This window comes from Trichechus manatus, unplaced genomic scaffold (assembly GCF_000243295.1).
Source record: "Trichechus manatus latirostris isolate Lorelei unplaced genomic scaffold, TriManLat1.0 scaffold00123, whole genome shotgun sequence".
Taxonomy (NCBI): domain Eukaryota; kingdom Metazoa; phylum Chordata; class Mammalia; order Sirenia; family Trichechidae; genus Trichechus; species Trichechus manatus.
This window is the reverse complement of record NW_004444059.1, coordinates 6,296,627-6,324,325: the sequence shown is the minus strand read 5'-3', so window position 1 is coordinate 6,324,325 and position 27,699 is coordinate 6,296,627. Positions and strand designations below refer to the sequence as shown.

General features: G+C 41.8%; 1 protein-coding gene across 1 annotated transcript; it reads right to left on the bottom strand.

Moving 5' to 3' along the window:
• Nucleotides 1-773: 773 nt before the first annotated feature.
• On the bottom strand, nt 774-21,476 carry PRICKLE1 (prickle planar cell polarity protein 1). The gene is made up of 8 exons (XM_023738853.1): nt 21,243-21,476; nt 11,811-11,996; nt 9,676-9,789; nt 8,912-9,049; nt 8,086-8,289; nt 6,361-6,547; nt 4,685-5,548; nt 774-2,466 (listed from the first exon to the last, which is right to left on the bottom strand). The coding sequence occupies exons 2-8, from the start codon at nt 11,940-11,942 to the stop codon at nt 1,607-1,609; spliced, it is 2,499 nt and encodes an 832-aa protein (XP_023594621.1). The 5' UTR covers nt 11,943-11,996; nt 21,243-21,476; the 3' UTR covers nt 774-1,606.
• Nucleotides 21,477-27,699: the final 6,223 nt, after the last annotated feature.

The window sequence follows — 27,699 nt, the reverse complement described above, 5'->3', positions numbered from 1 at the left end:
AGGGGATGACTGGACACAGAGGAGTCAAATGGTGGTTGATGATAGAAAGACTGCAAAATAAGTCATACGTGAACAGATGAGCAAAATGGAAGTTACCTGAATATATTTGCAAAGATTTGTATTCAGAAATGTAGTTTGCTATTTATTAAGCATTTATTAAATACCTCCCTAAAGGTCCTCAGATGCCACTAGGACCTTTAGTTAGAACTGAAACATATGTGCGAGAATGGCACATATCAAAATATAAACTCATTAGTTCAAATCCAACATAATTTTCCCTTGAACTAGAACCTCATATTTAACTTGAATAGCAGTGGCACAGCATCCTCTAATGTAAAGATTTTAAAAGAAAAACATAACCAGAAGACTCAGTTTTCAAAATTGCTGTTAAAGGTCAACAAATTAGCTGGAAGGGAGGGATAAAAAAGAATAACTTTCCTCACATAATACATCTACAAAGTCATCTGCCACAAAAAGCAGATCCTTGTAGTTTTGGTCTCTTCCCTTACCCTAAAAGATAATCACCACCTTGCGGAAAGTGAAAAGGCACCCCTCACCCCCAAAAGTGGAGGAGAACCACTCACCCAAACAGCTTCTACTTGTTTTTACCATATATTCCACGGGTATGTGTGGGTTTTTTTGTTTGTTTTTACATTTATGCAGTTTACATTGCTTGACCCATAAATAACACTCGTAAGATTAATAGGGCCATAGTTTTAAAGAGTATTTACATAGCCCCACCATGCATACAGAGCCTTTTTGATATTGGGAGAAAAAAAAAAAAAAACCTGAACTTTCCATCACTAAGCAATATAAATTTGACCGTCTAAGCTTATAAACCCTGACTAAAATACAAGCAATCATTTCATCCATAAATGCTGTTGCTGGGTCCCTAAACAAATCTAGTACTGCAGTGTAACAAACATCTTGCAATTCAGGGATATAAAAATATCAGCTTTAAAATCTGAACTGTACAGTATATACATTAATATTTGCACCGTTAAATTAGGAATACACTTAAGTCTATGAAATACTACATTATAAATAGCAATGTTTTTTTCAATCTGTAGCTGGAGCTAATACTCCTTAGGGGAGTATTCCTTAGCTGGCTAATGAGGGTTGAAAGGGGACAAGTTGGCCTCGCACGATATGGTGCACAGTGTTAGCTAGGTCAGAGTAACTATGTGCATGCCTCACAAGACAAACTGATCAGGACCCAAGCCAACATGGCTAACAGGAATGACAAACACTGTTGCTTTACAAAGGTGGCTGAAGTTCTCCATCTTCTAAAGTCAACACCCCCATCCATTCACCTTGCGACAGTTTCTTTAGTATTCTCTTGGGGATCGGAGACCAAAGCAGCTATATAAAACTGTAATGTACCCGATAGGCACGAGATGTCACGTAAACCTGGCAACATCCAAGGAGAATAAGCTGGAGAAATCACACCTTCCAAATGTTAATCTGACACTGTAAACAGCAGTCGGGTTCTCATTTACATGGGCAAAGCACTTTAAACTATTTTAGCAACTTTCCTATGGAAGAAAAAGCATAATTCAGATGGTTAATGGCTAAATTTAAACAAAGGATCTCCACAACTACTAGGTTATGAAATAATACAGTTTTTGCCTTTGTGTCCCTTTTTCTTCTTGGATTTAGTTGTCCTCTGACCAAACTGAGGGGTAGGGAGTGCAGAAGTTGGACTAGAAAGGTCGTCTGTATAGTAGGCATATCTCTGTGGCCGTGGTTGAGGGATTGGTTGTCCAAGAAAATAACCTTCTTCTTCTGAGTCGGAAGAGGAGGAGGAAGAACACCAGGAATCATCATCCTCACCGTAGAGTCCTAGGAACCTATTCATTCCTGGGGTCTGTAGTGCATAGTCGGAAGTGGCATGGGCATACTGTCCATAGAGATCAGCATTCTGTATGTATGCTTGGATCTCCCGGGCACTTTTGTTCTGTATAAATTTCTCATAGTTATCTGGGGTGTAAAGCCTCAGTCTGTCCTTAGGGGAGTATTTTCTCTCTGTAACAAGATTCAGGGCATTGTCAGAGCGAGACTTTCTACTTCTTCTGCGGCGATGATGATGCTGAGACCTGGATCCCCTCTCTTCGAAGTGGTAGACCCGTCTCCGAGTCCTCTCACTCATTGGAGGCTGCCGGATTTCGATGTTGTCGTAGCTTCCATTGTCAATGACGTCATCCGAAAACTTGACCTGCTGTGGTCTGGACTGCGACTTGGATCTTCTGAGCACTGGCAGATGCACTGGTTTCTCTTCGGGCATGATTTTTTCTGGACACAGCTCTGAACTTAGACTCTTCAAGGACTCTGCACTCCTGTGCAGCATGGAGGAGTTCAGAGTTCCCATATTGCTCATTTTTTCACAATCCTCTGCCTCCATTTCCTCAAAGTTTTGCAGAGAATATAATGACGGCCTTGGCTTACTTTCCCCATCCACTGAAGCCCCTAGAAGAGAGGACGTGGCAAGATGTGAGTCCCAATAATCTTAACAGTCTAACAATTATTACAAACAAGCTACTGAAAAGGAACTTTTTCAAAGAAAATTATCCCAAATTTCCAATATTTGATTAACACCCTCTAGGGGAAACCAACTTGCACATATACTGACTGAGAAGAGGAAAGAATTTTATTATCAATACAAGGGGCACAGCCCAGCTGTTCTGGAGCCAAAGATTAGTTACAGCAAAACAAGAACAGCAAAAATTTTCAAGGTCTTCATAGAAGCCCTTCGTTAGTTTATTAACATAAGGTGTAGAAGCTTTGCCCCTCAATCAATTAAAGCCAGACTGCTTCATCTGGACATCTCTCAAATCTATCCCTTCTTTTGTATCCACATGGTTACCATTTATGAGCAAGTCCTCCTCATTTTCTACCTAGACCAATGGTTAGCAAACTAACCATTTAGTTTGCTAACCACTGGTCTAGGTGTAAGCTGGGGAGGACTTGGCCAAATCCAGGGCCAACTCCAGCCTGCAGTCAGTTTTGTAAAAGGTTTTACTGGAACACAGCTATACCCATTTGTTTATGTACCATGTATGTTTGCTTGCTACAATGGTAGAGTTGAGTAATTGCAACAGAGATTGTATGGCCCACATAGTACTATGTGGCCCTTTATGGGAAGAAGTTAATCAGCCCCTGATCTAGACTATTATATTGGTTTCCCTTCATCCAGTCTTCTCCCCCTCCAATCCATAAAATAATATACCACTACCAGATTAACCTGACTTTAAAATTTTTCTCAAAACTGTTATTGCTCTTCTTTGCTCATATCAGGGCCCAGGTAAGGTAAGATATCCCAACAGACTCTAAGAGACAATATGGAGGGCTGTGAATTATCGTCAGTATTTTCTAAAGGGAGCCTGTTTTTCAGCCCATTATTGTTAAGGACTATCAGCCCTAACACTTAAACTTCTACCAAATGATGTCTATTTTTATTATTAGATGTTAAGACACCTAGCATAGTGTCTGGCACAAAGGAGGTGCTCAATAACTTCATTTCACCCACCATTCCTCCTCAAGTCCCCTCTATTATCTTTGACAAGTCTGTAGAAGCCAGGAGGGCAGCATTATCTTATCCCTCCTTGCAACTGCAGTACCTGGCCAGGGTCATTTTTGGTAGTGGGCAGCCACTAAGGCCTTTCCTGTCTATGTTATACTTAACAAAACCTTTATAAAAGGACTGGATGCCGTTAGTTTGACTACAAGACCAGCCGTGTAACAGCAACATTTCTATATCCAAAGACTTATGGCAAATAATAAGATCCAGGAGAGCTAGGTTCTAGGCCCAATCTTGCCTTTAAAACCTATGTAATATTGGGCATTTGACCTCCTGGTAATTCAAGTTTCTTCATTTATAAGATGCAGTAATATCATTTACTCTGTATGGCTCAGGGTTGTTTTCAGGACATAATGTAGATAACTGATCTGGATGTGCTTTGAAAACATTAGAGTGAGATTATTTTATAATCTGAGTAAAATACGTGTAGTTATTTTTAAGCTGTCCACTGCCACAGGGCAATTCAGGAAAATGTAAAAAATGTTATGAGCATATAAAGTGTGCAGGCCAATTTCAGTATCTTAAAATTCATATAGCATAATCCAAAAACTACAGTATCTTTCAGTACAATCCAGCTGCATACTCTATTACCCAAAAACTTTAATTAGGGGGGACACGTGTAATCTTCTTGCTCAAGAGACCATTGCACAGGTTAACTCACTAATGGTCATAGACTTAGCTAAGTTTACTTCACAACCATAGAAATACCAACACCAGTTAAACATAGCTAAAGTGCTTTATTTCCATAACCTGAAGGAGAAAATTTTTGGAGTCAGAGAGGCCTGGGTTCAAATCACTGCTCCATTATTTATTAACTCTCTGGTTTCAATCAAGTTTTTTATCCAATTCTTCCTCTTTAAAACAAGGATAATACCTATCCCAGAGGGTTGTGTTGAAAATATAGTTTACACATGCACACACAAGTACTCACACATGCATATATACATATGGGACTGCTACAGTGTTTGACATTTAACAGAAACTCCTTCTTCCTTCCCTTGGTTTATAGTTTTAAATAACATCCCTACTGATGCTGAATTGTAATTTTTTAAGTACACTTTTTAGTACCTACTCCTTCAAATACCCCATAATCCCTAGATTACATACCTGTGATATTGGACAAAGCCAAGGAATCCATAGAATCCCGAACACTTTGTTCTGGTTTCAAGTCTGACAAACACTCCAGGGAATCTTCGTACCACTGTGTTTGATCATGATTATATCCTGAAGCCCCATGGTCCAGATCCAATTCCTGGAGCCTCCTACTGCTTGCAGGGCCTGGGTGGCTGCCATAAGCAGAATCACCCAGTCCGTCCTGTGACTGTGCCCAATACATATCAGATTGGTATTTTTTACTTGCAAGGCTCTGGTTATTTTGCTTTAACTCGGTCTTATTTTTAACCATGTTATCAGATATCCAATGCTCACTGGCTCGAATATCCATCTCATTGGGCTGCTGCTGAAAGAGGCTTTTATCACCAAACTTGAGAAGGAGCTGGGTCATATAATCTTCGTGTTCAGCCCATTCTTCAGGGTCTTCTGGGGTTTCATGCTCTACTCTGCCTTTCCAAAATTCTTCATTGACAAAACCTGCTCCTTGCCTGGTGAGACTCAAATCATCCAATTTCCGAGAAAGCGTGTCATCAGCACTGCCTGAAAGGCCAGGAAACTTGTAGTTCAGAGCAGGGGACAAGAGCAGAGACTGTCTGCACTGATCTGCTGACCGACTGCTCTTCCCCATTCGGACACTTCTTCTGGAGTCTCTCGAGCGAGCTGACTGGAATGCAGAGTCAGAGGAATCAGAGGCGTGGACGTCTTCACCAAGGCTGCATGTTTTCGAGCAATAAATCTGACCTTGTTTCGGAAGGAAAGGACATCCCAACAAAGAGGCTTTACACTGGGCACAAGAAAAGCATGCTTCTGTCGCGTGCCAGTGCTGCCCGTCATAGGTCATCTGGGCGTGATCGACACCTATTTCGACAAAGGACAGAACAGGTTATGGTACAGCTTGACACAAAGGAAGAAGGAAGAAACGGACAGGAAATAAGGACTGTGAACATGAGGAAACTCTCTGGGGTGATGAAAATGTTCTGTATGTTGATAGGGGTGTAGGTCATACAGGTATAGTCAATCCTCACTATTGGCAGGATTCTGTATTTGCAAGTTTGCCGACTTGCTAAAATTTATTTGTAACTCCAAAGTCAATACTCGTAGTGCTTTCGCAGTCATTCCCAGGCACGTTCAGTGCCGTGTGCGTGTTCCCAGCTGAGGTCAAACGAGGCTGGCTCGGTATTCCCTCATAGAACATGCTGCTGTTGAGCTGGTCCCCAACTCATGGTGACCCCAGGCACAATGAGATTAGACCATTATGATCCATAGGGTTTTCGCTGACTGATTTTCAGAAGTAGATCGCCAGGCCTTTCTGACTAGCCTGTCTTAGTCTGGAAACTCTGCTGAAATCTGTTCAGCATCACAGCAAGATGAAAGCCTCCACTGACAGGTAGTGGCTGTGCTTGAGGGGCACTGGCTGGGGATCGAACCTGGGCCTCCTGCACGGAAGGTTAGAATTCTACCACTGAACCTCCACTGCCCCAGAAGAACAAAACTACTGCAAATAAGGAGAATCAACTATATATCCATTTGTCAAAAACTCACCAAACATTTCAGAAATGTACACCTCATTGTACATAAATTATGCCTCAACGGAAGAATTAAAGAAAAAATAAGACTGTGGATGATCACAGACAAATGGATATATGACAAGGCAGAATGGTTGCACTCACCAATGTGTTCCCCGCAGGTTTCACAGTATTCTGCATACAGAGACTCAAAACAGCCACAGCAGAATGGGCGGCCATCCTTCATGATGTATCTCTGGCCTCCTAGGACCGTTTCACACTCAAGGCAGCAAAAGTGTTTCATGTGCCAGTGGCGACCCTCAGCTTCTGTGCACTCATCAGCAAAAATGATCTTTAAAAACACGAAATAAATGACTGTGAGCTATTGTTGAAGGCCTGGTAACCGCATGTTTTCTGAGCAACTGACAGATAACACTGGCTTTTAAAAGAATCACATCTATAACTAACTTTGTTTCTTATACAGCCAAAAGCTGAAATCTAACTTCATTTCACTAAAAACAAGAGCAGAAATTGGTAACGTTAAAAAAGAGAATCTAAGTGCCCACTTAAACTTTAAAAAATAAAACATATTTCTACATTGGAGCTAATTCATTTGGTCATATGTTTGACCTCCCAATAAGCACTGTGTCGGCACAGTCTGAACATTCTAACATTTACTGATCTGTGTTTTAATAGAAAGAAAACGTATAAAAATGTCTGTGGAGGCAACAGAATCATAGCTATATGGATGCTACGTTAATGTGACCAGCACTTGTGTGCTTTGTTTGACCTAGTGGCCATCTCTAGTTCGAACACTTCAAATTTTTTATATTTTTGGTTTCAAGAAAATTTTCCAATAGCACCTCGTTGAAAAAAAATTTTAAAATCAAGAAATGTATAAAAGTAAAAATTGAAAGTTCACTGCTGCAGATTGAAGAAGACTAAGGAGATATGATGAACAAATCCAATGAGGTAGCCTGGATTAAACCCTGGAATACAGAGAGGATACTAGTAGAAAATCTGGGAAAATCTAAATAAAGTTTGTAGTTTAGTTAATGGTATTCTACCAATATTAACTTTTTATTTTTGATAAAGGTACCATGGCTATATAAGATGTTGACATTAGGAGAAGCTGGGAGAAGAATATACAGAAAATCTCTACTCTCTTTGCAACTCTTCCATAAATCTAGATGTTGACATTAGGAGAAGCTGGGAGAAGAATATACAGAAAATCTCTACTCTCTTTGCAACTCTTCCATAAATCTAAAATTATTTTAAAATAAAAAGCTTAAAGACAAAAAAAAAGTTTCCTTTCACACCACCATCCTTCTCCACATGCACTGTGGGTAATAACTGTTAACCTAGCATGGGTCTTTCCGTCTTTTTTCTGAGCATATACAAATATGGGTACTACATTGTTTTTCTTTATTTAATAAAAACAAGATCATGTGCTACATATTCTTCTGCAAATTATTTTTTCCTTGCAGTACATCAAAGACATCAAACTTATCAACGCACAAAGACACCTGCCTTTTCTTTATTAAAAAAAAACCAAACAACCAAACCCACTGCTGTCGAGTCGATTCCAACTCATAGCGACTCTACAGGACACAGTAAAACGGCCCCATAGAGTTTCCAAGGAGCGCCTGGTGGATCTGAACTGCTGACCTTTTGGTTAGCCGCTGTAGCACTTAACCACTACACCATCAGGGTTTCCTTTTTTTTATTAGCTAAATATTATTCCATTATATGAATGTACAAGGGTTATCTTAAAAATCTACATATAGAGCGAAAACCAGGAGATGTTTATATTTTGCTTAGATATGACCAGTGGAATATTGGCTTACTAGAAGCTCATTTTTTCCAGTGTTAAGGGATGAATTCTTTTACCTCGTCACATGCTGAGCACCGTGGTTTGAGCAGTTCAGCATGGTGCCTGCCACAGTGAATTTTTCCATCCTGATAAAAATAGATGAGGTCGACCAGCAGCTCATTACACGTGAAGCAGACAAAACAGGATGGGTGCCAGCACACTCCAGGGCCCGCGCGAGAGGCAAACACGGCAATTTCACCACCATTTATCTTCAACCCACACTAAAAACAAAAAGATTCAAATTGAAAATGATCCTTTTTAAATGTCAGGGTGCTCAGCCTTTCCCATGTTACATGAAATGCCACATTTGTCACGAGAGCTTTCGTTTTGTCCCCCTTCTGTTAGTGATTAAATGGCTCTTTAATTCCTTTTTTTGTGGCTCTCAGCTGCAGTGAACATGCCTCAGGTACACTACAAGCCTTCGCTATTTCTAAGCTCAGTTTGAATCGGATTCACATTTAACAGTGGTTTTCCTGAGCCAGCCTCCTGTTGGATACATTTCCTACTCTGAGAACTGCCAGAAAGGGTCTGAATGTCTTCATTATGTGTCTGCATTGTTAAAAAATCAGGTGTACCCTAGCACCTCCCAGCCTGCCAGGATCCCACAAAAGGTAAGACTATCCCATGTTTACCTTATATAAGGCAGAGTGGCTCCCCCGTCACACGCTGCAGGGGAGCCAGCTGTAAAGATTAATCCATATGTAATAAACAGCTAGGCTGGCTTTCTTTCTCTTCCTTTTTGGAGACTCTTGGGGCTCATGTCTGTGCCAGCCCTGCCACGTACACTGCCAACTCATTCCATCCATACAACTGCCACGAGTTACCCAATCTATGAAGGGTTACCTGCTCACAGATGGCGTGCAGAACTGCTCTGGACAGAAGTTTGATTGTCCCTCTTCCGAGGGCTTCTTTCTTCCGCTGTGCACTGAACACCTGCAGCTCCTTTTTCTCTTCTTCACTCAAAGACTGGCAATACCGCACCTGTGCAGAAAGGAAAGCAGAAGCACACACTGGAGCGGACTTCCTCACAAGTCTTCCTTTCTAGAGTTGGATTTTCATGCAATAAAACAGCAAGTTTCGCTGGCCTGCCTCATGAATCCCCACTTTTAATGTGACACCAGGCCTAAATCATTCAGCTGCTCTAGCAAAAGGGAAGTGCAACTGGAAGGAACAATTTTTTTTTAATAATAGATGTTTAATTTAAACCCTTAGCAGAGATATTAAAAACACTGTAAAATGTTAACCTTTCTACAAAAGGGTTAAACTTGGTAATTGCCACTTCCACTTGAAATTCTACAGGCAGTCACTTCATCCTGAGGCCTCAACTACCATAAAGCATTCACCCTGTTCGCAGGGGCAGTGAAATCTCAGGAATTTGTAGGCTCCTGATAATTGGTGGGTGGCTCCAAACACTAAAAACTGACTTGTGTTAAGTTTATTGCACTAACACCCTCTTCTCTTAAAGAACGGAAAGCTGTATTCTCCAGCCAAATTTGAACTGAAGAAAGGCAAGAGAGCCCTAACCGATGTGGTTTATGAGCAGCATCTCAATGCTTATCATATATTTTCTTTTTTCTTCTAATTTCGCCTTCTTCCTGTTATTTTACCTCATTGTCATGCGGCGGCAACTGGTACAAAAGCTGTTTAATCCGATGTTTCTCTCCAGGGCTGTTAACGTAAGGAACCTTTTCCTCTGGTAAGCAAGCAAAATAAAGCTGGATCTGGGCAAGAGATGTAGAGAATGACATCAGCATACGGAAACGGAACACCTTGGCTTATTCAGTCTTTTAAAAAGCGACTTTTCCCTTTAGGCCCAAGGATTTGGCCTCTGACAGGATTTGGCTTCTCGTAGCTAATGAGAAGACCAGCTGAGCTAACTCAGCAGAACTGCAAACCTGCAGATAACTAGCACCCAGCTGCTAAATTGCTCTTCAGGAATGTAATTTGTAGTGACAATTAGGGACATCATAAATTATGCACCATAAAATATGCACATTTAATGCTATTATTCCTCAGCCAATCTTCCAAGGGTGAGCCAACTGAATGTCCTGGGTGGATTCTGCAAATGACCACGCAGGCTGTGTGACACTGTCTAAAATCAGCCACTACATAAACACCTTCAATTTGCTCCCCGAATTTTACATGTTACACAGACAAAAGCTGTTTTGTTAAACTTTGTAAACTCTCCCTTATCAAGTTCTCTCAAGCATCAGCTTTCCTTGCTTCTACGGGTGTTGTCTTCCAAATACCTGGAGTTCACTTCCCCAAGGAAAGGCGAAGAGCCATATGGAGCTGTACTTAGTTCAGTTTGAAAGGAGAACTCAAATGTTTTTGCTTTTTTTTTTGGTTGTTTTAAAGGAACATCCCTTAATGAGCACTGCAAAAAATACTACAGGGCTTAGAAAGAAAGAATGAAAGTGATTAAAGGAAAAAAGACAGGAGATTAGGGAATGTGGGGCCTGTCTGCTTCAGTATCTTAGTATCACACAAAACCTACCCACCCTAAGCTTCTCTCTAAGTAGTTTGCCAAAATATTGCTTTTCTAACTGCTGCACCAGGACTCCCCACCCCCCATTCTGTCAGCTATAGAAACTTTTTACAGTTGTAAACACTTAACTGAATACCAGCTATATGTGCGCCAAGTACTGTGGTAGGCCCTGGACGAGTAAGGACACCCTATTTGCAAAGGGGTATGGGTGGCAATGGTAGTTCAGTGGTAGAATTCGCCTTCCACTCAGGAGACTCAGGTTCAATTCTCCGCCAAAGCACCTCAAGCGCAGACACTATCTGTCAGTGGAGGCCTGCATATTGCTATGATGTTGAATAGATTTCAGCAGCGCTTCCAGGCTAAGACTAAGAAGAAAGGTCTGGTGATCTACTTCCAAAAATCAGTCAATGAAAACCCTATGGATCACAATGGTCCAATTTACTACCAATCATAGGGATGGCAAAGGACTAGGCAGCATTTCGTTCTGTGGTGCATGGGGGTCGCCATGAGCTGGGAACCGACTTGATGGTAGCTAACAATGACAATTCTCAAAGTAGTTCCCACCATATGGGAAACATCACCGAAACTCAGAAGCAACTACACGCCCAATTGTCACCTTTTATTTCAAACCTTGACTCTGCCCTTATATAATACCTAGCACCAGCAATTTTAAACAATTTCATCGTTATAAGGATTTTGGAAAATAAAAATAGGCATGTAGATATGTTCTCATCTTCCCTTAAACAACAATATAACCAAAACACAAAATTAACTCTCTTTTTCTCAATAAACATGGTGTAGTGACAATATTCTTTTATATGGAAAGTTATCAAAGGTCAAATTTCTAAGCAGTAACACTTCAGATTACTTCCTGTAGCTCTGTAGATCGCTCTTCCAAAGCAAATGCATTGCTGGGAACTGGCATGGAACTTTCCTCTTTCCTTTTATTACCTTTTTGTTGTTGTTATTGAAGTTTTCTAAAAAGGTTAAATTCCTCTCACACCCTCAAAACTACTCTCCAGAAATACACATAACAAATGTATGCAGTACTCTGGATTTTATTCATTAGGACAAAAAACAGCATCATTACAGGCCTTCTGGCTCCAGGAGTGCAAAAGACATGAAAAACTTTCATCTAGAAACTAAGCATGACCTTAAAAAGCAAAAACAGAGTTGCACTGATGTTCTCTAAATTAAAAAAAATTAAATCATGTTTGAAAACCAACAGAAAGCCTCAGATGATTAGGTTCCTACCTGTTCTGGTCTGAGGCCCGGGGGGACCCAGGCGTACTCCTCCAGCGCACAGCCGGAATCATCATCTGACGTGGAACTTCTCTGACAGCCAAAGGCGAGTTTGCTCATTTTGGGCTCCATCTCCAATGGCATAATAAGAAAGTTAAAACACTGGTTCCTCAGTCACTGGACATCAAGCAATGGCTGCTGTGGACAACATAAGAAAAAACAAAGACACTGAAAACTTAAACCCATTACTCTTACCCTCCAGTTTTTATTGAACGCCTATTTACACACATCTGGGCTCAGGGTAAGTAACCAAATTACCAGTATCATCACCCCCTTCCCCCAAGCCCAATGAAACTTAAACTCTAGGGCTATACAATTCAGAAATGGCATCCTTACCAGCTCAGTATTCCAGAAAATGCCACCAAATCTAGCTTATTTCCAGATGCCTTTAGTGGGTGCCTCTTTACACACTATTCATTAGAAAGGTTTTCAAGAAAATTGCTTTGCTGACCTTCTAACTTCCCACAAATGAAATCACTCTGCAGCCATGAGTTGTAGAAGGAACAGCGCCACTAGCCTTGTCCACTACTCCACGCCATGAAAATGGCTCCAGACACCCCACATTTCCTAAGTGATTTTCCTAGCCTTGTCCACTACTCCACGCCATGAAAATGGCTCCAGACACCCCACATTTCCTAAGTGATTTTCCTAGCCTTGTCCACTACTCCACGCCATGAAAATGGCTCCAGACACCCCACATTTCCTAAGTGATTTTCCTAGCCTTGTCCACTACTCCACGCCATGAAAATGGCTCCAGACACCCCACATTTCCTAAGTGATTTTCCTGACAAGACAGTGTGGCTGGCACAGGGTGCAGAGTGGTCCAGTGGGCCAAACAGCTTAGGCTTCAGACTTCTAATAAAGTTTTGTTAAGACACTAAACTTAGTCTACTCACTAAAACAGAAATAACACAATTCAGTGTTTTTATGTCATTAAATCCTCAAGCCTTTACTATCTAAGAGCTAAAGTCTGCCAGAAGCTCTAGATTAAAATAAAATCCAGCTTGGTGACTATTAATGTGTGTTTGCATTATAAACAAACATCAGTTGAAAAATTATGCAGTAGCTAAAAACAAAACAAAACAAACAAAAACCCACTGCCACCGAGTCGATTCCGACTCATAGTGACCCTATAGTCGTATCCTATGCGGTACCTGTTATGTGTGAAATATGCTGGCAGTCAGCGATTGGGCAAAGTAAGATTAAATTCTCCTCTGAACGAAAAACCTCCTCGGATCAAGGGGGCAACAAGGGTGTCAAGACAGCACCCCCTGCCCTACAATCCAGGAACTTTGTTTATCATCACCCCAGCCCTCTGCCTCTCCTCCCAAGGCACTAAGAAGGAAAAAAAAAATATGCAGAACTTTCAGAATCAGATATAGCTTTTTATACCTACTCTTTTCCAAAAATAAAAAGATTTAAAGAAAATCATAAATAATTAGTCCAAGCCAATCATTTTAGAGAAACAAAGCTCAGGAAAGTGAACTGCCCGAGGTCACACAGCTAAGAAACTTTAATCTAGTCATACTAGATGCCTGACATGTCAGACTTCCAAAGACTCTTCTGCTTTAATAAATTCATTTGCTTCAACAAGTGGAAAAGGAGTGAAAATCTGAACACTTTCAGGCCAGGACTATGTCATTTTTCAGCGACTTTCTCAATGCAACTAGAGATACTTTTTGCTGTTGTTAGGTGCCATCAATTTCAATTTGTAGTAAGAGTTAGAAAATGTTAAGTATTAAAGACAATGATTATTGAAACTTACACTTTTTATATCTATAAATCGAAGAACATTAAAAAAAAAAGATGTAACTTCAAAAATGATGGTCAAACCTCCAGCTGCTACAACCTTTACTAGAAGTAGAAGCAATGCCACACAGTAGATATTCTGACTAGTAAATTTAACTTTCATTCACCCTGAACGAAAAGTAAAGATGACCTCATTTCCTATGCTATCACTAGGAGGTTATGAGCTTTTAAACAAGTCATTTCACACAGGTGCAATTCATTCATGTCTTGACTTAGAAAAGACATGCTAAGCATAGGCACATTCCTCAATAAAAAAGGATGCGTTAATGAAAGTCAGAAATTTTCTTGGATCTAGTCTTTCCCTTTGTTTTGAAAAAAACAACTCCCACTTGTCAAAGGAAGAGAACTAGAGGTTAAGAATTTAATTAGTAACTCAAAAACCTTCACCAGGAAAAAAGGCGCCTTCCGTGCAATTTAACCTGAAACATGAAATATGAACATTTGTCCCTTGCCATATCTGTCTGGGGAGGGAGACACTAAGGTATCTGCACTCAAGAAACTTACCAAGGACATAAATATTAAACAGAAACTAAAAACTAAATGTCAGAGTATTATAAAAGAAAACATCACAAATTAAACTACAGATATTCCAAGCCAGAACAAAGACACAGATTGCCAAAGACCTGAATTACTTTTACAGCTGTACTCCCTGATTAGCCTTTTGTGGAAAATGTACAGTAAATTACTATCCTAATCAAGGTAAATCAACTTTAGCACTAAGTGCCACGATCCCCCTTCCCCCAATCATCTGGATGTGCTGGCCCCATCTCAAACCTACAACTCCCACACATTCATTCCAGCCTTTCAGCAAACTACACTGAGGACTGATTTTTCAGTCCTCTGTTTACATATTGACATTGGGAGGAGTACAACTGAAGGAGCATCAATGACAAAGTCATTTTTACCAGGCATGGCTTCCAGTTTCATTTGTTCCCACTCTGACAGGTGATTTACTCCACTGTACATAGCCTGGCACTACCTGCGTTATGGTATTTAATTCCTGTATTAGCCAACCTGATGAGGCAGGTATCTCATTTAACAGATGAGAAAACTGAGCCTCAGAGTTATTTGCTTCAGGTCAATTGTCCAAGGCCAATAAGTTAGCAAAGAGAGAGACCCTGAGGACCCAGGCTGTCTGATTTCCGTCTGTGATCTTCAACCCCTATGGCACTACACTGCCTCCTAGGGGTGGGACTTGACTGTGCCGATTTCCTTTTCTTGACGAACTGGCTACGCTACTGTACTGCAGACCTGCAGTGATGTAAGTGGATGGCAGACAGTCCACTCTTCCCATAGGAGGCATTTTAAGGAGACTATATATCTAAAAGGAGCCCTGGTGGTGCAGTGGTTAAAGCGATCAACTGCTAACCAAAAGGTCAGTGGTTCGAAACCACCAGTGGCTCCTGTGGGAGAGAGAGATGGCAGTTGGCTTCCATAGAGATTTACAGCCTTGGAAACCCTATGGGGTCACTATGAGTCGGAACTGACTAGACGGCAGTGGGTTTTGGTTTTATAAATCTAAAACAAAAAACAAACAAACAAACAAACAAAAACCATTTATACCAGCCTTTCAACAAACTATACTGAAGCCACGTGTCAGCAGAACTGTGCTCTATAGAGTTTTCTTTTCTTTCTTTTTTTAAGTAATATTTTATTGTGTTTTTGGTGAAAGCTTACACAGCAAATTAGGTTCCCACTTGACAATTTCTGCACAAATTGTTCAGTGACATCAGTTAAACTTCTTACAATGTGTCAACATTCTCATTAACTGCACCCTGATTGTTCCATCTCCAGTACTCTGGTTTCCCTGCCCGCCCCCCCTTGTTTTCTCATCTTTTCTTCAGAGTAATTGTTGACCTTTTGTTCTCCTATAGATGGTTTTTTAATGGAGCCCCACATTCATGGGTGATATCCTTTATTTTGTGTGCCAATCTCTTATTTCGCTAAAAGGTGGGATAGTTTCAGTTCAAAGTTTAAAGAGTATCTCAGGGCAACAGTCTCAGGGAGTCCTCCAGTCTCAACTGGTCCAGTAAGTCTGGACTTTTTAAGAATTCGAGTCTGTTTCTCATTTTTATCCCATTCTATCCAGGTCCATCTATTGTGGCCCTTATCAGAACAATTGGTAGTAGTAGGCAGGCACCATCTAGTTCTTCCGGTCTCAGGGTAGATGAGGCTGTGGCTTGTGTAGGCTATCAGCCTTATAGACTAGTTTCTTCTCTGAGACTCTGGTTTCCTCCACAGGGTTTTCAGTGGCTGATTTTTTGGAAGTAGACCACGAAGTCTTTCTTTCAAGGTGCCCCTAGGTGGACTAGAGCCTCCAACCTTTCTCTTAGCAGTTAAGTACATTAACCATTTGCACCACCAAGGGAATCCCCTTAATTTTATGCATTTGCATTACTCTACCATATTTGCTTCAACAGCACAAAAGGGAGCTATGACCCTTGCCATTGCTTAAGCTTTGAGTCACAATGAAGGGTCTTTCTAATGACATCTAAATATGGTTGTGTTTGGTCTGCCAAAATGCCATCTTTTAGGCCAAACATGAGACCATGGGTGATTTAGATTGAATAGAAAAATTCTATTAATTTCATTTTCAGGTATTGTCTCTTATGGTTAATCATATGAAATAGGGACACCGATCAGGTTTACAAATAAGTTGAATTATAATGAATTTCTCCTCCCTCACCAGAACTAGAATTCAAAATTGGGGTTATGATACTGAGTGAAATGTATTTTTTCAGGATGCTTTTTTGTTTTGCAAAACTGCCCTTAGATGGACAATAGCTGCCCTGCCCTGTGTCCTACACTTCATTTTTTGGTAAATTTTATTTTGATATAATTCCAAACTTTAGAAAAGTTGCAAGAATAGTAAAAGAAACGTCTATATTTTTCCATTACTCACATTCACCAATTGTGTGCATTTTCCTCCATTTGCTTTATCCAGGGCTTCGAACTGGTTCATTCTGGTTGGAACCCCAGTGGAAATTTACATTTCCACCCCAGATAAACTGAACCAGAATCTATAGTTTAAAAAGATCCCCAGGTGAATCTTATGTATAATAAATTTTGAGAATGACTGCTCTACTGGAGCCCTGGTGATGCAGTGGTTAAGCGCTAAGGCTGTGAACCAAAGGTTGGCAGTTCAAATCCACCAGCTGCTCCTTGGAAACCCTACGGGGCAGTTCTACTGTGTCCTGTAGAATCGCTAAGAGCCGGGATGACTGCTCTACTAGTGGTTCTCAGAACTGGTCCCTAACCTGCAACATTAGCATCACCTGGGAACTTGTTAGAAATGCAAATTCTCAGCAGGGGTTCGAACAGGAACTAATTGGTTCAAAACCCTGGCTTTATAATATTCTCTCTCTCTCACACACACATACTTTTGTGAGAACCACTGGAGAGTGTTTTCTTTTTTTTTTTTTTAACATTTTCTTACAGATCCACAGCTAAATTAAACATGATGTCTTTTGAAAATGTTTATTAAAAAAAAAAAACTGTGCAAGGCATCATGTTGGATGTTCGACAGAAATAGAATAACAAATCAAAATACCTCAAACCATCAGTATTCTTTGATTATTACTGTCTTAGTCTTGAAACGCTGTAATAAATGGATTGAGCTTAATCCCAAATGAATGACAATTATTCATTGACCAATCCTGTGCAACCTTGCTGCTGTTAAGGAAATGAATCAGTAGGGCTCCATCTCTCTAATATCTCTTTATTATTATGGATGTAAATAAGTCTCATTATATGGGGAAAAGAAAGTAAAACAGTTTTTATTAAGTCAGGGATGAGTCTGTTCAGGTTCCAAATAGGCAGTCTGACCATTAAGAACATATGTAGAGGTAGCAAAACCTTTAATAACTAATAACATCGTCAGAGATGGCCTTGTAGTCAAAGATAATAGGTATCTAAACTAAATTCCAACAGGTTATGAGGTCTTTGCAGATAATATTTTGAAGAGACTAAAACAGTCAAGAAAAGAAATGAATGACAAACAGAAGGGCCTGGACACAAGGAAGGTGAGAACGAAACCCCAGGTGAGGCAGAGAGAGCTGGGATACTTTTTTCTTAGAAAGACAAAGATGATCAGGCATGGGGGTGATTATCATGCACCAATAGTGGAACAGTTCCCTTTCTCTCCTTTGTCCTTCCTCTCCGGGCTTCCTTCAAAATAGTTAAATAGCTACTTCTTGCCCTTCAAAAACAAAAAAAACTCAAGAAACAAACAGCTTAGCAGATACATGACTTCTCAATCATCATATAATTGTCAAGAGAACATCTGACTCAAGCGATAAGAACAATACACAGGAAATAGAATCTAGTGCTCTCAGCATTCATAAACTCAGCCCTTAAGTTGTCATACCTTTGAAAGTCAACAAACATCTTGGGACCTGGTTCTTTAAAAGTGACAACTCTTTTTTTTTTCCCCAAAGATGCTGTAAGGATTGGAAAGAGTTTTAAGGAAGAAAAGAATTACATAACTACAAAGAATTACCCATTACCACTGGAATGCACCAACTGGCATTGTTACTTCCACTATGGCTACATAGATCTTCTTGAGGTTGACTAGCAACTTGTGGAGTAGGAACATGTTAATAACAAACAAAAATTGAATGTTGACACCTGGACTTCATCTTCTTTTTAAGTTCAGGAGGGTTCTAGCCTCCTGAAGAGCAGTGTCTTATTTTGCCAAATTATTGGCTGCCATTCCCAGTTGCCCTATGGCAGGTTCTAACCAGTACATACATAACATCCCACACCAGCACACACAGACACATACAGACACACACACACACAGAGCATGTGTAATGGTCTATGGGACATGGCAGGGCCTTTCTAGTTGCCTTAGGTAGAGCGACAATTGTGAGCACCCAGTATATGCTTGGCTGTGAGGTGCCGCTTGTTACCCAAATTAGAGTATGACCTCATTCATCCAACGCTGAGATGTAATGAGGGGTTCCTCGTAAAATTTACTTTCCAGATTCATTCACTCCATTCATTCATTCATCCTTATATTTAAAGGTCATTATTGAGCAGTTCTGAGGAATACCAAAAAGAAGATAACTGGCAATCCTTAAAAGTCTAGAACTTTAAAAGTAAATGTAGTTACTGTGATAAGAATATTCCCAAAGCTGCAATATACATTTCCTTGCTTTGTTTAATGGTGGTATGTGTGTGAATATGGAGTCCGCGTGGTGGCACAAATGGTTAAGTGCTGGACTACGAGCTGAAAGATCGGTGGTTCAGATCCCACCCAGAGGTGCTCAGAACGTAAACGGAACTAATAGGAAAGGGGAGAACTAAGTCTAAGACATAGTTTTGAGTCTCAGAGACTGAAACATGATCAACCAGTGCAGAAATACTATATAGGCAAATCAGAAAGGGGGTAAGGATTTGAGAGGTTGGGGACAATGAGTTCAATCTGATACATATGGAGGTTATAATTGTATATGAGTTCTGGTAAGGTTCCTATTAATTCATCATTTACTTGGACCAAGTCACCAAATCAAATCAGAATCATGCAAATTGAAAATGGAATAATTAATTTTCAATGCCTGCTGTTCAAGTCTAAGGCCATATTCCTTATTACAAATGCTTTTCCCAATAAAATTCCAATCCAGTTCCTATGCTGAAATTACCACAGCCCTGGAAGATCCCAATGAAAAAGCATTTCTTGTGTGAACGTGCCCAGGGGAAGTTAGAAATCCTTTGATCACCAAAAACCAGAAGAGATACTGATTTGTAAACTCAGTTGGGCTAGCATTCCCTAGGTGTCCCCTGCTGCTAAGTGCCATCCCGTGGGCCATAAACTGTTTAACAACTTCTTTGTTAACATGCTTGTTAACAAGTGCATAGAAGATGCAGATCACAGAGACCCATTCAAAAGCTACTCTAATTCTTCCGGGCTAAATGTGCAAATAAATTAAATTCAACCACAGACAAATTTGATATTACAGAAGCCTGTAACATTTTCTTTCTTTCCAATACAAAAAATATACAATTCTTATGTACATACACAATTCCTTGTTTATGATGTCCTTAACTTAAAAGTTAAATCAAGAGACCTTTTAAAGCTATAGATATCAAAACTATTACAATCAAGATTTGGATTTCATAGGAAAGAGATACTGAACTGTAACGTTTTTAAAATCTTCACACACCCAAAGAGTCCTCAGTGCCTACTGTCTGCTAAAGACAAGCCACTGCCAAGACAGCCCACTTCAATTTCACTTATACTGAAATGAACCATAAAGGTAACTGTAAAATAAAAGCATAATACAGTTTTCTACACAAACATACCGCTTATGAAACATTACTAAAAGTACTTCATACTAGCAATTAGTGACATAAGGCCATGTGCCCTTTGGTATCTTCTGCATTTTCCAGGTAAACTTCCACCAAACTCTTAGATTTACCAACAGCTGAGCGGGCTGTCATGTACCACCCAACTGCCAAGAAGCTATTTATCCAAGAGGAAATGTGGAACTCTGCAGGATTTCAAAACATTCTAACTTCTTGCACAAATACATTCCACGACAGTAAGACAGACTGCTTAACAAAAGGAGGAAATATGATGACAAAGCATGGTCCTTTGCCAGAGCGACGCTTTTGGGGTCAGATTATTTGGCAGTAAACTGGTATATAAAGACAAAATCCAAAGCGCATGCTGCAGCGTGAGGCTCACCACGCAAGGCACTGTTCTAATGAGGTCATTATTTTCCATAATGGGGGATGCAGATATTTTCTCAAAATCATGTCCCAGTCAGTCTCCTATTGATTTTCTGAATTTCTATTTTAAACGGCGGCCCAAGGAAACGGCAGCCAGACTTGACTCCAATGTACACACAGACTCAGGTTTCACCCCGTCACCTGTTGGCTCCTGAACAACACTCCTCTTTGTGAAACTTACAGCGCTCATTTGAAACAAGTTTCCAGAGAAAAAACACTTCAACAAAAGTGTTTGAGAAGTCACGAGACTCGAGTTGTAAAAACAAATTCCACACATAGCCTGGTTTATACTGACACAGATTAATGTGAAAAGCCGAGCTTTTAAAAATGGAGCGGGAGGGACCCAGAGGGAAAGCATGTCAGCCTTCTTTGGAAAAGGTCGGGGGAGAATTCATAAGGCTGCGAAGGATGGCCATCAGAGCTCCACTGGATCAACTTACCCCGCACCAGGAACAGACACCACCTTACAGCAGGCGTCAGCGCCCCCTACGCCCAGCAAAACATTGTTTCACTCCGTACCGCGGCGAGGGCTTGGGCCGCGCGGGGGCGCCCCGGGCCGCCAGGCCGAGAAAAGCAGCGGCCGGCCCCCTTCGGCGGCCCCACAGGACGTATCGGCTCTGGTCTACTGCTCTTCCCTTGTACTCTCGCCCCACTGCCTCCTCCCTTCCGCCCCAGTCCCGGTTACCAAGGATTGTACTCAAAGACCCAGCGGCAGGAAGCGAACTCCTCCTTGGCCACGACGCGGGCCCCGCAGCATCCCCGAAAAAAATCCCCCTTGTCCCAGAGATAGGACACTTGCCTTCGAACTCCCTTACCGACATACAGAAAAAAGCTTCGCACTACCTCTCAGCACAGCTTCACCTCCATTGCAGAGGACTCGACCCTGCGTCTTGACAGCGGTATCAAGCGGCCGCTGCTCCCCACGTCTATCCTCCAACTTCTGACGAAAAGCCGCCTCCTCTCAGGCGCGCACCGACGCGCGCACACTCGCAGTCCTTCCGCGTTCAGTCCCCGCCGCCCGGCTGCCCTCAAGCCCCGGGACCCAGACCGCGCCTCCGCACCTGCGGCCGCGAGACAAGCACGGCCTGCAGCCTCCCCGTCCCGCCGCCCGCTGCAGCCAGGAATCCGCGGAGCCCCCCGGCGCGCGCTCACTGCCACCCGCTCCGCGACCGGCCGAAGCTGGCGGCCCGGTGGGGGCGCCGGTGGTTTCCTGGAGAAAAAGGCGACTGGGTGCCCTCCAGGTCATCCGCGCCTCCCCATTTCCGGAAACCCTAGCAGGGCGGGGGCAGCGCAGGAACCTCACTAAATCGCGGCAGGCGGCGCCCCCCCACCGCGCCCGGAGCAGCGCCGACTCCGCGCGGCGGGCTAGGGGTCGCTACCGCCCCCACCCGCAGTGACGCACTTTCCCGCAGGCCTGTCCTCGTCGAACGCCGTTGCAGTGCAACCCTACAATTCTCACCCGCAGCGGCCCCCTAGCCAGCCGTGGGGGGTCCGCAAAAGGTCCTCTAGCTCTCCAGAGACCCTCTGTCCCCTCCGGCGTTGCAGACGCTACGTCTCCGTTTCAAGTCCCCTCGTCCAGGCCTCCGCATCGCCCACAGACCGGCTCTGCGGCTCTCCTGGATCATCTACCACCGAGAGAAAAACCCTGTCTCGGCTCAGAGCCGCGAGCCCGCCCGGGGCCGGCGATCTTCAGAAGTAACCAGAGCTCGCATTTAAAAAGTAACCAGTTCGCTTCCTGACGGTCCCACCCTCCATGGAGCGCGGCGGGCTGGCTACCAGGCTTGCGATCCCAACCTGGATCAGCTCCCCGCTCCCGTCCGCAGTAGCCCGCCCAGCCAGATCTCTCCGCCTCCCGCTTTCCAGGAACTGTCACTGCTGACCGTGCCACTGGCAGGTCTCTACGAAGTCCTGCGAGCGCGCGCACGTCATTCCTCGAAAAGTTACCCTTCTGCTTGGCTAGCCTCGCGGCTCGAGCACCTACCTCCGTCCGCCCGCTCCAATCCCGGGAGCCCTAGTGAGTGGAGCCGCTGAGATGCAAGTACCCCAGGACGCTTAAGTAGACTCCCCCCTTTCGCAGGTGCATGCGCTGGCCACACAACCCTAGGAGAATATGCAAGGCCAATTCTTAAAGAATTCATCTCCACTCTGTCCATAACAATGATGTCAGCAAATGGCATATTTAACCAAGTTCTCACTTGGAAAGGCTCATTAACATATGAATTCTCCCGTCAGGACTTTTCTTGCATTTCCCAGTGATTCCTATGCTTAGCTCTGCAGATGTATATTTATCAGTAAATAACAGCAAAAGAAAAAGAGGTCACCGGATGTACTTAAATGCATTAATAAGAGTTGTTAAAAATAATCAGAACTCACGGAAATTGGAATATAAGGTTTACTCTGAGCGGTTGTTCTATATGCATAATAGGGAGATCATTTTGACTTCAGAAAAAACAAATGGCTGGAAGAAACTAGGCACAATTGGGGTTTATAAAGAGAAGAGGAGGGCAAAATACAGAAGATCAACCATTGGCTAATCTTCACATGATTGATTGAACCCTGCCCTCCCCTTTTTACTGAGAGCAACAGATATCAGTTAACAAGATAGTCTCTGCTCCTTCACCCAGCCGTATCTTTTGAGATTCAAATTTAGTAAGCTTGGCTTTTAACAGGAAAGGATTTGGAATTTAGGGTGAAATAAAATCGGCTGGGGGGATTGATTTTGGTCAGGGATTTCTTTAAAGTGAGTATTTGGTTTCCTGGGTAAGAAAACCCTAAAATCAAGCAAGATAACTGCCATCAGTGTCTCGCTTTGACAGTTTTTACAAGGAGGTTAAGTGAATATCGTTATTGAAACACAAGAAAGCACCCATAGTTAAGGCTAATCTTGTTTCTGAGCTATTTCTAGGTACACTAAGAGAAAGTGAAGCTTGGCATTAGTTGTCTACAGAGAGGATCACTGGTGGATCACTGTTCATTTGCAAATTCTAGTTACCATTAACTGAGTCTGTAGCACCCCCAGGGAAGGGCCCCATGGCAAATATCAAGCTCTTCCTAGAGTTAAGAGGCATTATGGAGTTTTATAATAGGTTGCAGTTTCTCTAGGTCTCCAATTACTTTCTTCCCCCTTTGATTATATTTAAAGCAATGTGATTGGAGAGTAGAGGTTCTTTAACATCTTCTACACCCAATCCCTTCTTAGATTCATTACTCCCCAATCCTCCCAGCCAGCTGTCCCTCCCCCCAACTCCTACCTCCTTGTTGGTTTTAGTTACCATCAAGTCAATTCCAACCCATGTCCATCCCAGTGTGAAAACATTTGTTTAATAACAGACATCTTACTTTGATTTGAAGGGGTTTCTCTTACCCACAAGCCCAAAATTGATGGTAAAAGCCTAACCCCAAACTACAAAACTATTGCCTTTTTTTTCAACCAGGAAATACTGACTACCCAGCAGCAATGTCAACTTGCCTTTTCCAGCTCAAAAAGGGTAGTCAGTAAAAAACCTACTACCCCATGATTTAACGAAAAAGACTGTGTGCTTCCTTAATTTTAATTTCAAGAAGTCTTAGAGCTATTAATTTGTAAAAGGCCAAATTTTCAGGAGTTACTTTTTTAATGCGAATTCAATAACCATTGAATACTTTGTCACCATGGAAACTTCTATTCATTAAACAAAAAATGTATTAAAGCTTTTGTAAAATCTCCAATCCTTGGAAGCATTTTCTTTTTCTTTTTTTTTTTTTTGCAAGGAGACGGACACTTCCCTAACCTGCAAATTGTTTATTAAATCATGAAACAATCAAATATTGTATTATTGTTTCGAGCTAACTCAAGGTTTATTTTTGTAACAATTGTAACTAGCCTGCTTGAGCCACTTGTTTTTAGAAACAAAATGATCTCCCTGCGTGCATACAGATTAATTGCTCAAAATAAACCCTATGTTTTAATTATTTTTAACGTGTGCAGAGTAGAACTGTTCCATAGGGGTTTCAAGGCTGTGACCTTTCGGAAGCATATCCCCAGGACTATCTTCCAAGGCACCTCTGGGTAGATTTGAACTGCCAGCTTTTGGGCTAGTATTCACACACTTAACTGTCTGCGCCACTCAAAAAAACCCAAACCCATTGCCATAGAGTCATTCCGACTCAGAGTAGAACTGTACCACAGGGTTTGCTTGGCTGTAATCTTTACAGAAGCAGATCACCAGACCTGTTCTTCTGTAGTGCCGCTGGGTAGGTTTGAACAGCCAAACTTTAGGTTAGTAGTCGAGTGCAAACCAGAATCCTCCCTTCAAATTACCTGATGCAGTAGATTTGGAATTGTTATTCTGTGTCACCAAGTCGATTCTGAATCATAGTGACCCTATATGACAAAGTAGAACTGCCCCATAGAGTTTCCTACATTATGATCTTTATGGGAGCACATAACCAGGTCTTTTCTCCCACCGAGCAACTGGTAGGTTCGAACCACTGACCCTTCTGTTAGCAGTCGAGCACTTAACTGTTGCACCATCAGGGCTCCTGTCTCTTCTCTGTCAATTACTAGGTCTGTGCAAAATAAGGATAAATTACTTCTCTAAGGTATTAGTTTCTTAATCTCTAAAATGCTAGAGTTTGGGCTAGGTCAATGGTTAAAACTTTTGAAGAGGAAGGAACACAATCTATATCCAGCTAATACAGGAATCTCAATATAGAAACAGATGAAAAGTGAGACCTCTCTGTTGAAACTCTGGATTGGCTTCTTCCCAAACCCCTTCCACAACTACCCTTCCCAGTCTTCCAAGACAGCCCTCAGACTCCTCCACCTCAGACTGGCTGCTCCCAGAAGCTCCATCAGTGTTAATATTTTCTCGGTCTCTGTCTTAGCCATCTAGTGCTGCTCTAACAGAAATACCACAAGTGGATGGCTTTAACAAACAGGAATTTATTTTCTCACAGTCTAGTAGGCTAGAAGTCCAAATTCAGGGCATCAGCTCCAGAGAAAGGCTTTCTTTCTCTGTGAGCTCTGGAGTAAGGTCCTTATTGTCATCAGTCTTCCCCTGGACTAGGAGTTTCCCTGCGCAGGAACCTCGGGTCCAAAAGACGCGGTGTGCTGCAGGTGCTTCTTTCTTGGTGGTATGAGGTCCCCCAACTCTCTGCTTGCTTTCCTTTCATCTCTTGAGAGATAAAAGGTGGTGCAGGCCACACTCTCTGGAAACTCCCTTTACATTCAATCAGGGATGTGACCTGGGTATTGGTGGTGTTACAATCACACCTTAATCCTCTTTAACATAAAACTACAATCACAAAATGGAGGACAATCGCACAATACTGGGAATCACGGCCCAGCCAAATTGATACATACATTTTTCGGGGGACATAATTCAATCCATGACAGTCTCTTAAAACTTGATAGCTAGTTATGAAACTAATACCAGCTGTAAAGGTGTTTACAGCTCAGCTGTCTTGAATCTACAGCTCAAGTGAGGTAGGAGGGGTTATATAGGATCAGGTCCTTTCATCTGACCCATGTTCAGGGTTACACCTGCTAGGAAAAACTGGCGGCTATCTCTGTCTACCCCACTCCCAGCTATTCTGAAATAACCTCCCCCCTTGTGTTTTGTTACTTTTCATGGGCAGATAATTAAACTATCACTCAAGTACCCTGACCTTAGGTTCTGCAACTTTCTCAACTCCTGTAGATCTATGGTTTAATACAAATATTACTAAGACTTCACTACTGAAAACTGCCAAAATGTTAAGAAATGAAGAACAAGTCTTCCAATAAACATTGAGAGGTTTATATCATGGAAAGGTATCCAAGATACATTAAGTCGCAAAACATAATATATAGTATGATCACATTGTTATAACTAGTAATATACAGGTTAGCATATGCATAGCAAAGTTATTTAGAGGACTGTAAATGCCAAACCGTTACTGTGGTTTCTGGAAGAGGGCAGATTATATGAAACTGTCACTTTTTAATTATATATTTATAAAATAAGTATACATATTTTCACATTATTTATAAACCTTGCCTTTTTACAATGATCATATAAAACTTCTGTAAGCAGAGAAAGAAACAGTTTAAGGAATCATTTAAAATATATACTACAATATTGATATAAGGAAGAAACATTCAGAACCAGAAACGGAAGTTTCCAATGTAAGTATTAGTTGATGTGGGGAATCACATGAATATATACTCCCTCTCCTTACTATTTTCCTCCCAGTTACAAACTTCAAGAGTGGAATCCCTGCTACATTTATTTACAATACTTTGGGAAGGGGCTATCACCAGTCCCAAATTTCCATGGACCCAGACATACCAGGGCAGGAGCTGCTTCAATGAATGCCTCATTTATCTACCTACTGATTCACTGATAGACTCTCTGATTGAGTCAAAAGATATTTGTGGAAGGGCAGCACAATTAGACCTAGACCCTCTTCTTAACTGAATGACTTCATATTCTAAACTTCATATTCTATTTATATCTTAATTTATTCCAAAAAGAAGGCATAGAAAAATATACAAGTGGGGAAAATCAATGATTGGTCTAGTTTTCCTAACTGCAAAACAAACCATAATACCTTGTAATTAGACTACAGTTGAGTTGTGGTTAAAGTTCTAGTATAGGAACAAAAAGAAACATTGAGAAATCAATTCTGGTTGGAAGGGGAAGATCCAGGAAGTGTGAATATGGTGTAATACTGAGTTGGTCCTTTAAGGATTAAAAATAGTTGATCAGGGTAACTAATATGGTGGGAGTGGAATGGAGTTGAGATGGGACATGGCGCCAGAATCCAGGCTGAGCCAATCAAAACTTAAGGGCCAAAAGAACAAGGTGCTCTTAGTAAACCCATGGCAATCTCATGAGGTACTGATGCATGGGTTTTGCAGAAGGGAGGGGCTGGAAATAGTGCCAAAAGGTAGGCAGGACCAGGCTGTGAACAGCTTCGTGTGCCATGATGATGACTGCCAAGTTATTCCAGGGGAAGGGGGAGCCACAGAAGCTTAAGCAAGAGAAGACTGACATGATCATATCTGTGACTTAACTGGAGGGAGGGAGGAGAGGACAATGCTCGGAAACCCAATGAGAACAGTCTAGAAACTGCCCAGTCAAGGCCAGAGGACAAAGCACTGTGACTGAGGGCAAATATACAGGACTTGGATTTGTGGAGGGCTCCAAGTGTGTGTGTGTGTGGTGTTTCTGGGGAGGGGCGTTAGGGGAAATGGCAGATGGATGCTGACACTCCTAAATGAGTCATCATTCCCGCAGTTTACTTGCAAGATGACCAAAAGCTTAGCACTGATGTG

What these genes read in the sequence shown, in the direction of transcription:
- PRICKLE1 (XM_023738853.1), bottom strand. Translation starts at nt 11,942, where the DNA reads ATGCCATTGGAGATGGAGCCCAAAATGAGCAAACTCGCCTTTGGCTGT. An exon ending in TGCCGCCGCATGACAATGAG is followed by an intron (nt 9,050 to 9,675) that starts GTAAAATAACAG and finishes CTTTCTGCACAG; the next exon opens with GTGCGGTATTGCCAGTCTTT. An exon ending in GGTGCTCAGCATGTGACGAG is followed by an intron (nt 6,548 to 8,085) that starts GTAAAAGAATTC and finishes GTGTTTTTAAAG; the next exon opens with ATCATTTTTGCTGATGAGTG.